The following is an 11,228-nucleotide window of genomic DNA, read 5'->3' on the forward strand; positions in this document are numbered from 1 at the left end:
TGAAGGCAGCCGCTTAACCACTTAACCAACTGAGCCACCCAGGGGTCCCTAAATAACATCTTAAAAAAAAAAAAAATTACTTACCTGTAGAGTGAAGGTTGCACTCACCTAAGAAAAAGGTGTACTTTCCATAGCTTTCCTGCTGCCAGTGGAGTATGATTATAAAAGTGCATTTCAAGTAACTTCAGAGAAAATGAATGAGGACCTTTTCTTTCCCTAATTAAAAAATAGCTAATTGACTACCTAATAGAGTCAGTGATTGTGACTAGGGAGCATTATTATTTCATAGCGGAGTTGCCCAAATTGTGGTTCTGTACCCCCAGTGGATCCCTCTCAGCCCATATGAGAGTCTTTGGAGCAAAGCAGAAGGGAATAAGGGTGGGATAAAAAGTTCGTTTTCGTAGGAAAGATCTAGAAAGTAGCTGAGGCTACACACTCAAGGAAAATTAATATAAAATGGATGTCAGTTGGGAGTGGAGTAAGTATGTACTCATGAATAAATCACTTTTATAGCTCTGCTTTAAAGCTCTATTCCTTTCTGCTTCAATGTATTTTCAAGTGTTATGTTTCAAAAAAAGAGAGAGCTTTTTTAAAATGAGCTTTTTTAAAAAATAAGACTGTATGTATTCTGCGGGGCCAGTTTTGTTGGACTGGGTGAGGCTTATCACAGACATATGTACAGATGCCCAAGGAAATGGGGAGGCTTAAAGCCGAGCAGTAAAATTGTCAGTGAAAACCATTAATGGAGAAGAATAACTTTATGAGGCTTATCACACAGGCCATTTAGGCATGCTTCTGCCTGGCTTCCCTGGCCTCTTCTAGGCCAGGAGTAGCAGAGAAATCCGGGGGGAGAGCCGGGAATTCAAAGGATGATAAAAGTTGATGGTTGATGTATGCTTACAAATTATCAGCACAGCCAAAACAACAAAATCAAAGGCTACACAGAAACCTTCCCCAGCGGCTTTTGCCATTAGCCATCTGTCACACACTTAGGAGGGCTTGCTTAAGTTAAAAAATTCATTATGTTTCTAAACTTTAAAAGTTGTGCTCATGAAGGCTGGAGGGAAACCAGGGCAAATTAAACAACGATGGAGAACAACGAAGCCATGAATAAAATGAAGTGTGCGCCCGGATTGATCTCCTTGTACTGTTGGTGTAAATATACTAATTATCGCCACGATTTAGGCTTCGCGGTTTTGATAAGGAGCATAAGGCATCTTTGAACCCTCCAGAAGCGTGCTAGGATCTTTCTGTTGGTAATGACGCCTGTGACAAGCTGGGCTGTGGTGGGCCGCGAGGCTGCGAGTGGCTCAGGCCCAGTCTCCACGCGGTGGCAGTTGGCCCTCCCCGTGGGCGACGGAGCTCAGAGGAAAGAAGCAGCCTCCTCAGTGTTGTAAGGCGCTGGTGAAAATTAGGAAATGCTGGATGTGGGACCCAAGAGAGAAGAAATGGGTTTTGAGGAAATGCAATGAGGGGACCGAAGGAGAGAAGGGAGTAAAACTCTGAGAACTGCTGCTGTAGAGAAAGGGTGGTGGACACAGCCCAGTGCAGTTGCCATGGAGAGAACCCTGTGCTGTTCGATGGAAAGTTCCGACCTCATTTAGATAGGTGTATGCAGGGAGATTTCAGGAGGAACTAGGGAAACAGGTGAGCAGGCAGAACTCAGGGGAACACATTACAGAGGTGAGGATGAGAGGGACAGATGGACAAAGCCGCCCAGAAGGTACCTGAGACCTGAACACTAAATATTCCTTCTCCCTGTAAGCAGAAAATACCTGGATAGTCAGAGAAGGTAGAGCTTCGTGAAGTGGAAATGTTGGAACAGGAAAAAGCACGGGAGCGTGAAAGAGTACAGAGAATATCCCTTAAGCTGTCTCTCCAGGACGGTGGCTATGAGGCCACTGAGACCCACCTTCTTCACTTTGTGCTTACCATGACTTACCGCTTCCAAATATGAAAGATGCCTCCCCAAACAGAAACCTGCTTGAGGGAAATAGTTTCGAAGCCAAACAGTGAGCTTGTGATGTTTTCTGTTCTTTAATAGGCTTGAGTTTTCAAGACCCACCCCTTAAAAGGGTACCTGATTTCCTCTCAAGGCTTTCAGTTCTAAAGCTGCCTCTTTACAGCTCCTCCCTTTAACCACCTGTGGTGGGGAGTCACTGAGAGAAGATGCGAATAAAGCCTAGATCTGATCACTAACGCTTTCCGATTTTGAAGACCGTTTATTAAAATTAGATACATATCAAGAAATGTCCATTACACTTAGTTATGATAATAAAAGTCCATACAGAACAAACAAAAAATAGAAACACTACCACAGTATAGCAAGTACTACTATCTTAAACTTCAGAAATTTTCCCATCATGTATAAAGACATGGAAAAAAAATCTTTTTTTTTTTTTAATCTTAACAACCAGACACGCAGTGCCTGTTGGGGAAAGGGAAGGAGGGAGCTGTCTCCTTGGGGGAAAGCCTTGAGGAGCTTGTGAGGAGGGCTGCCATCTTGAGGGCTTGGATGCTACAAGCACCTGGACTTCAGAGGGCGGAAAACCTGCTTTGCAGGAGATTAGAGGAAGTTTGTTGTTTCTGCTCCTCCGTGGGAAGGGGGGTGTGCAGGGAGAGGGGAGGGAGACAGAAGTTGCGGAGAGAGAGCCAGCCAGGTGGAGAGAAGCTCAGACAGGCAGGGGAGCAGGGCCAGGATCCAGTCCAATTGAATTTATTTGCTCTTACCGGGATGTCAACCACGCCTTCCATCTCTGCAATAAATTCTCAATTTACACATGAAAGCAAGATCTCAGAAGTCTAGAAGACCAGAAAAACAAAAGCCCCCCCCTTCACAAAAACCCAAGGGTGGTCTTTGGACTTCCCGGGGACATAGAGGTAGACTCAGAGGACCCCAGCTGACGTCTTGTGTCCTGTCATTTTTCCTTTCTTCTTTTTCCTACCAAATTAAGTATAAAAATTGGAAATACCCTTAATCTCACATTTAACTTTTACTTAGAAACTAGAAGTCATATCACTGTCTAGGTTCTGATTTGGCCACGGATTTCAAAAAGCTTACAGTTTCAGAGCATTCACCTAAATACAAGTAAAAAAAGCCTCGAATTGCCTGCTTACCATAATTGCTTCACATATGACTTTCTTTTTCTGTGCTCTGATTCCAGCCTCTGCGCTTAACTTCTTCAACATTTTCCAGGATAACTTGATTCTTAGTGTTCTGTGTTTTAAAATGCTTCTGCAAGCCTTCTCACCTTTTTCTTTTTTCCCTCTCTGAGTCAGAAGCAGAGGAAAAAAGGATATGCTCTAAAGCAATCCCTGATTCTTGTCATGGAAAGAACAATGGTTTAAGAATCAGGAAACCCAGAGTTCTGTCCCCTGCTCTACAGTTAACCAGCAGTCACTCAGCCTGTGAGTTTTCATTTTCCCATTTAGAAAATCAGAGTTTAGATTCCAACATCTTTAAAGTCCATTCCAGGCTACAGACTGGAGCTGTGGGACCCCACAGTCCCCTACAGGTCCTCTCCCCGCTCTCTTCTACCTGAGGGACACAGCTGTGGCCAAAGTGACTTTACATAGAATTCCAGAAGGAATCCATCACCCTCCTGAGCTCCGAAGATCAACCAATCAAAGCTGGTTTCTGTCTCCTGTCTTCTTCTTGGGGCTTTAGAAACTACAGTTGATTCTAACAGAAGTGTTTATGAAACAAATGTATGCCATGGTTTCCTATGGGCAGTCTGCAATAGATTTCTTTCAAATCCTGATCACTTCCCCAGGTATTTGTTTTCTAACATCTATTTGGTTGGGATGTGCAGAACGAGAAATCTCTACAGGAGAGATTTTTAATCATTTAGCTCAAGCAGTGAAATCCTGAGAATTCCATTTGGAATGCAGAGTAAGAAAGAACATGGGCTTTGCAGCCAGACAGACTTGAGCTCTTTTAACTAAATGGAGTGACTTTGGATAAGTTACTAAACCTTCCCGAGCCTCCATTTCTCCATCTGTAAAATGGGAATCGTGATAACTGCCTTGCGGGATTGTGATTTGGGCCATTTATTAACCCCTGGGAGGTTCTGTCTCCTCTTCTGTAAAATGGAGTTAGGAATGCCACAAACCTCACAGGGCTGGGAGGGGGGATGTAAAGCATTTAGGTTAGTGCCTGGCTCAAAGAAGCCTTCGGTAAATAGTAGCAAGTATGGGTAATACCAATAAGCAAGATCAAAATCCCAGCAGATCAGCACCTGGGGCTGCAGGAGAGATCCCGAGCCTGTAAGAAGCTGTGGAAGGAGGGGTCAACCAGACAGCCTGGGGGCCTTGGCAGGAGGCCCCAACCTATGGAGTAAGCTTCCCTTTCTTGCTTTTACTTTTGCTTCCCCTCAGTTTTCTTTATCTTTCTTTGTCTTTTCTTTCTCTCATGGTGTCTACTATATGAAAAATGGTCACATTCGTACCTGTATATTGAAATGTGAGCCACATATTTTTTTTTCCTGTGTGGTCTCTGCACAGTCTTGTGCCTGCACATACGTTCATGCATTCATTCCTCATCAAAGTTAGGTTTTTTTAATTCCACACTCGGGCTGAGCGGGGCATGTGTATTGAACTCAGTGCTGTGAATTCCGTGCAGCACGCACTCCACTGCTTGCTAATTACGGTATTGGTTGCTGTTACTTTTTGATACGTAAGAGAAGAAAGGGCCTACTTGCTGAGAATCCTGGGGGCAAAATGAACTCCCAGGCAGGACCACTATTTAGAGTCTTTGCATTTATCCTTTGCCTTTAAGAGAGCATAGTTTTCTTGTTCCGTCTTGTTATCTCTGGTTTTATGATGCTATGCATAATAAATTACCCTGGCGTTTCCAACAGGAGTGACTCTACCTGCTTCTCTTCTGCTGAATATTTAGACAGCAGCATATAATGGCTACCTGTTCTTAAGAGTTACATACAAAATATTTGACACAAATTGGCTTCTCTTTGGGATCTTCCAGAAGAGAAGAACTGTGTTTGTGAGTTATGTAATATTATTAGTTATATACATATTAGTTATGACAGATACTTAATCACTGCTACTACTGGGGTTTTAAAAATACATGTTTGTGGGCTGCCTGGCTGGCTCAGTCAGTAGAACATGTGATTCTTGATCTCAGGGTTGTGAGTTCAAGTCCTGCTTTGGGCCTACGGCTTGCTTAAAATATATATATATATGTGGTATGTACTCTATATATGGTATTTATATAGTGTGTGTGTGTATATATATATACGGGTGTGTATACAACATTTAGTAATATAGTATTTCACCACAAACTACAGTAGAAGCCAATTTTCTAAGGCATGGCTGTTTTGCAATTCAAATTCACTATCATTGCTAACAAATAACCATTCGAATTATATGGCCTATGCACATTTTGCGACATATCCCTACCTCACTTCACTTGGCAGCCTGAATGGTGCCATCACATAGTCCTGGATTTATTTTTGTTTTATTTTATTTTTTTAAAGATTTCATTTATTTCTTTGCGAGAGAGAGTGAGAGAGAGCACGAGAGTGGAGTGAGGGGCAGAGGGAAAAGTAGACTCCCTGCTGAGCAGGGAGCCCGATGTGGGACTCATCCCCAGACTCAGGATCATGACCTGAGCTGAAGGCAGTCATTTAAGCTTAACAGACTGAGCCACCCAGGCACCCCATGGTCTTAGATTTAAATTTCAAAACCCTGCCTAGGGTTGCTTAGCCTTCCTCCACAGCTCACAGCTGGACCCCACATCGGGCTCCCTGCACAGACTCTGTGCTGAGCATGGAGCCTGATACGGAGCTCGATCCCACAACCCTGAGATAGGACCTTAGCTGAAATCAAAAGTTGGATGCTTAACCGACTGAGCCACCCAGGCGTCCCAAGAAAAATATATTTAAATTATAGAAGGTCCCTGACTTCCAGTGGCTTAACTTACGATTTTTTTCAACTTTATGGTGGTGCAAAAGCCATACACATTCAGTCAAAACCATACTTTGAGTTTTGGATTTTATCTTTACCCAGGCTAACGATATGCAGTGTGACACTCTGTCGTGACCAGGTCAGGGGCAGCCAGTCAGCCACGCAGTCACGAGGATAAACAGCCGATACACTTAACAACCATCTGTTTCTCGCTTTCAGTACAGCATTCACTATGTTACCTGAGCTATTCCACAGTTTGTCATAAAATAGGCTTTGTGTTTGATGACTTTGCCCAGCTGTAGGCCGATGTAAGTGTTCTGAGCATGTTTAAGGGAGGCTAGGCGGAGGTGGGTTAGGTGTATTAAATGCAGTTTTTGACTTCCAGTATTTTCCATTTATGATGTGTTTACCGGGACATACCCCCATCGTGAGTTGAGGAAGATCGGTAGCTGATTCCATGCCTCTCCATGGGAACAGACTGAGGACAGGCTACGCAGATGGACCGGCACATAAGTAAAGATCATTTATAACAACAGTGTTTGTGAGAGCGACCCCATCCTATTGGGATTCTTATGGAGGCTCCGTTATGGAGGCATGATCAATTATTAAGTCGATTTCTAGCCCCTCCCCCTCTCCGGAGGACGGTGAGTGGGGCCAAAAATTCTAAGCTTCTAATCAGGGACTTGGCAATATGGGAATATGGGAACTCTTCCAATACTCTTTCCGGTAACCAGCCCCCATCCAGGAGCCCATCCAGTCACCTCCATAGAAGAAAAGATGCTCCTAGGTGCTCTCATCACTTAGGAAATTACGAGGGTTTGAGCTGTGTGCCAGGAACATGGGACCGAGACCAATAGGTGCTTTTCTATGATCTCATACCCGGTGTCGGTATAAAAGAAATTCCCGGTTATTTCAACCAGATCATCAAATGCTTTACATCAAGACCCAAGACTGTCAGATTTATGCCCTTTATATAACTTCCCCATGTTTTCCCCTTAAATCTTATCTTTTCTCTTGTAATGATGGACATTGAAGCCTTCAAATGAAGAGGGTCTGCGCAGTTGTTTTCAGAGACAGAAAGAAAGGGTGATGTAAGGAGACCATCTTCCCAGAGCCGATATTGGAGGGAAGAGAAACCCAACAGTCCGGACAGGGGATGACAATTACCAAGGGGGTGGGGGTGGGGGGCGAATCCCTGCAACCTGCCTTGGCTAAAAAAGGAGAGCTTGAGAGGACCCTGCCTCGGCCTGTGAACTTCCCCCCAACCACCCAGGGGGACTCAGGAGAACGGGGTTCCTCAAATGCAGTGATAAATCAGCTTTGCAGAGTAATAGGATTAAATTCGAAACTGTTACAGGTGAGGTGTGACTAGCCTGTTCTTGTATCCCAGAGAGCTAGGCCTTCCCTTCGCTCAACAGGTATTATTCTATTTTCACTGTTACTAAAATAGCACAAAGGAACACTTCTATTTGTTCTCTTACCTTATGTTGATCTTAGAACAACAGCAAAAATGCCTCTCTACGCTGATCTTAAAACTACACTGATAGCTTCAAAGGAGGGAAGATTATTTGCTCCCATTTCTTCCTCCTTTTCCTCTCCAATTCTCACATCTTGCTACATTTAATCCCAGCTTTGCCTCCTTTTTCCCAGAAAAATCATCAACAAACATGTGTAGGCGGGTACACCATAGATTCATTGAACTGTAAGATTCCAACTTTGCTCTCAGGGAGTTTGCGGTCTTGTCAGGGGACAAATAATTACGGTCAGGCGCTAATACTAACATCCTAGAACATATGTTCAATGTGAAGTCAGAGGGCTCGACAGTAATGGCTTCAAGAATCCAGCTGGTGGCGACTGGGTGGCTCAGTCGTTAAGCGTCGGCCTTCAGCTCAGGGCCTGATCCTGGGGTCCTGGGATCTAGCCCTGCATCGGGCTCCCTGCTCTGCTGGGAGCCTGCTTCTTCCTCTCCCACTCCCCCTGCTTGTGTTCCCTCTCTCGCTGGCTGTCTCTCTGTCAAATAAATAAATAAAATCTTAAAAAAAAAAAAAAAAGAATCCAGCTGAAGCAGAAATCCCTGAGGGTTGGGGTGCCTGGGTGGCTCAGTGGGTTAAGCATCTGCCTTCAGCTCAGGTCATGATCCCAGGTTCCTGGGATGGAGTTCCACATGTGACTCCCTGCTCAGTGGGGAGCTGCTCCTCTCTCTCTCTCCACCCCTCCCCCGGCTTGTGTGGTCTCTCAAATAAATAAATAAAATCCTTTTTAAAAATTAAAAAAAAAAAATCCTCGAGGGTCAAGACGCCCAAGCTTCTTGGAGAAGATGGACCTTGAAGGACAGGTTAGATTTAAGAGAAGAAATAGAGTACGTGAGGCTGGTGTAGGGTGTGAGGCAAGACCAGCTGCTGTGGGGCATCTTTGTGGAGTAATGAGGGACCCGGTTCCCTGGACGAGAGGACAGGAGACAGCAGCCATTGGCCGAAGCAGTTTCTGATTCAATGGAAGTCTCAAGTAGGATTTTCCCAGATTAATAGAAAGCTGCATGTGGTAAACATATCCGGCAGAGCATGAGAGGGATGTACCGATCTGACGCCTGGGACGTGCCGGCTGAATGTGGAGTCGTGGGACTGGGACTGTGTTCAGGGAAGGTGTCAGGGTCTGCGTATCTGCCCTGTCCCCTTCTATCTCTCTGCACCGTAGGGGCCAGCATAAGAGGGAACTTAACAGAGTCCGTCGCTTGTGCTCCTTGCAAGCTCAGCTCCTGTTCTTTCTTTCTCTTGTTCTCTCCATCTTTCCCTCTTCCCTTTCCTGCTCACGTCCAGATGTCCAGGAGAAATCCCTTCTCACTGTGAGTTTTGGTTGGAACGTCAACCTGTGACATTTGCCTTTTTAGAGAGAATGTGCATGCACAGATTAGTAGTGAGTGTAAAACACGGGGACTCTACCAGTGTTCACCTGGCCTGAGAGCCTCAAGTCTTCCGACCTGGCTCTGACACCTTTTTGCTCTGTGAACCCAGGCTGGCCTATAAATGGCCTATTCTTCAGATTCGTTGATTTGTAAAACGGAGATGCTAATACTTCCCTACCTACCTTGTGGATTTTTCTTGAGGTTCAAATGAAAGTATGGTTGTGAGAGCACTTTGGAGACTAACAGACTGATTCTTAGCTCAAGGTGAAGATTGCATGGGGGTTAGGGGTGGTGACGTTGGGAAGTCTCAATAAATCCCCATCCAGCCCTACAATTTGAGAAAGCTGTTTTGCATTATTAAAATAAGCTTAATTATATAGCTTCCTCTCTGCTATTTTAGCGGCTGTCACTGTAATGGTGTCTTTTTCCTCCCTAGATGTCCCTAAGTGTGGAACCCAGCGCCCCTCTCCAAGTTCCCGCTCATCTCGCCTGGTCTCCTCATCCGTGGGCAGGGCTTCCAGCCACCGAAGCAGCCACGAAAATCCTCATGCAGCATCTTCAGAGGCACTCTGGGCTTCAGGCATTACCCATCCAGGCTCCAGACCCGAAGTTAATTTAAACATGTGAAAGGATTGTGATAGAAATGACGAGGTGCTCTACACATTGGAGAGCTGGGTGTTACTTGGGTCCTCTGTTAGGAACTTTCAGCTTAGGGGCCTACTTGGGAAAGGGAGCTGTACAGTATTTCAGTAAAAGGTGTTCGTGGTATAAGTGCTGCTGGAGTTACCTAGATACAAATGTGAGGATAGATACCATGGGGTCGATGAAGGGACATGGGATAGCAACAGTGGTAATATTGGGTGGATAGGGCAGGCCCCCAGAAAGATGCAGACGGCACACTCCCAAGCTACTTGAGCAGTTCAGGGATGGGGCTGTTCACCACAGCGTCTCGTTGGCTAGAGCTACCATGACAAAGGACCACTGTCTTCATCTCTTCCAGTTGCTATAACAAAAATACCATAGACGGGTGGCTTATAAACAGTGGACATCTATTTTCTCACGCTCTGGAGGCTGGGAACTCTAAGATGTTGGCAGGGTTGGTTACTTCTGAGGGCTCTCTCTCCTTATGTCTTCATGTGGTCTCCTTTCTGGGCAGGTCTGTGTCCTAATCTCCTCTTATTATAGGGATACAAGTCAGATTAGATTAGGGCCCATCCATCTGACCTCATTTAAACTTAATTACCTCTTCGAAGACCCTTTCTCCAAAGACAGTCACATTCTGAGGTCCTGGGGGTTAAGACTTCAATATAGGAATTTGGGTGGGGGATTTTAGAGGGTGGGACATAATTCAGCCCACAATAACACTGTAGGGAGGGTTAAGAGAACCAAGATGAGATGCGAAGCATGTAGGAACTAGCGATGGTGGAAGGCTTTGTCAGCCTGTGGCCTGAAGAGGCAGAAGGGAAAGGGCCTGTTTTTCTAGAACCCAGTGAGAGCTGTAGCCACAGGAGAGGGGCCGCCCAACAGGATGTATGCACTTTGGGAGAGGAACACAGTCACTGTAGATAACAAGACCAGCGGGGAAGGAAGAGGGAGAAGACCCAAGCCCTCTCTCTCCCCACCCCTCCATATTCCAACAGCACTTGCCTATAGTCAAACCCATCCAGAAGTCAGAGAACAAAGAAGATTGGGGAGAAATGTGGCCAGGAGTAGGTGGGAGAGGTATTATATGAGTGGGACAGTGACGAATAACCAGCACAAGGGGGACAATGTAAAAATTTCCAAAGCAGGAATTATAATTGTTATTCAAGCAATGTAAATGGGCTTCAAAGAGTCACTGGAAAGCAGAAAATGTTACTTGGCTGCAAAAATATTAGTCATACATTCTAAACTAAACCATCTACTCATGGAACCATTTCAAGGTCCCAGAAGTCACCATTCTAGGATACTTACTTACCTAAGTAAAGCAGAATGATAGAAAACCACATGTTTGTCAATCACGTCATGTTGAGCGCTCACGTTCTTGTATTCCATACTGTAGCAAAGATATACATACTTGTTTTTGAATGGTTCAAAATGGTGGCCTGGAAGGCTGGCGCAGGATACGGTGGTTTGCACGCCCAAATGTTTGATGTGGGACAAACACGACCAGCTTACAATTGATTACTTTGCACCACCCAAGGTGATACTAACACATGACTCTGAGGCAGAGAAGAAGACAAAACAATACACCCAGGATAAGACCTACAGTTCTTTCCATGGACAGAGCAGATGGCTATCAGCTAAGATTTCCTCTTCCTGCAGGGGGAGCCCTCATGGTCAGCCCTCAGGAGCCAGGGGCAGCTGAGCAGCTGGTATGGCCTATGGCTCCAGGATTCTGCCCTGCTTTGCCCCCCTGGATTAC

General features: G+C 45.2%; 1 protein-coding gene across 2 annotated transcripts in view; it reads left to right on the forward strand.

Moving 5' to 3' along the window:
- The window catches only part of FBXO16 (F-box protein 16), a 48,741-nt gene extending 37,937 nt beyond the window's left edge, over positions 1-10,804 (forward strand). For both annotated transcript variants that reach the window (XM_045774094.2, XM_045774095.2), the window contains exon 8: positions 9,261-10,804. In XM_045774094.2, the coding sequence (XP_045630050.2) occupies positions 9,261-9,443 (183 nt within the window). In that variant the 3' untranslated portion in view covers positions 9,444-10,804. The remainder of the gene's footprint in view (positions 1-9,260) is intronic.
- The last annotated feature ends 424 nt before the right edge of the window (positions 10,805-11,228 follow it).

This window comes from Ursus americanus, chromosome 13 (assembly GCF_024610735.1).
Source record: "Ursus americanus isolate L20-20 chromosome 13, mUrsAme1.1.p, whole genome shotgun sequence".
NCBI lineage: Eukaryota > Metazoa > Chordata > Mammalia > Carnivora > Ursidae > Ursus > Ursus americanus.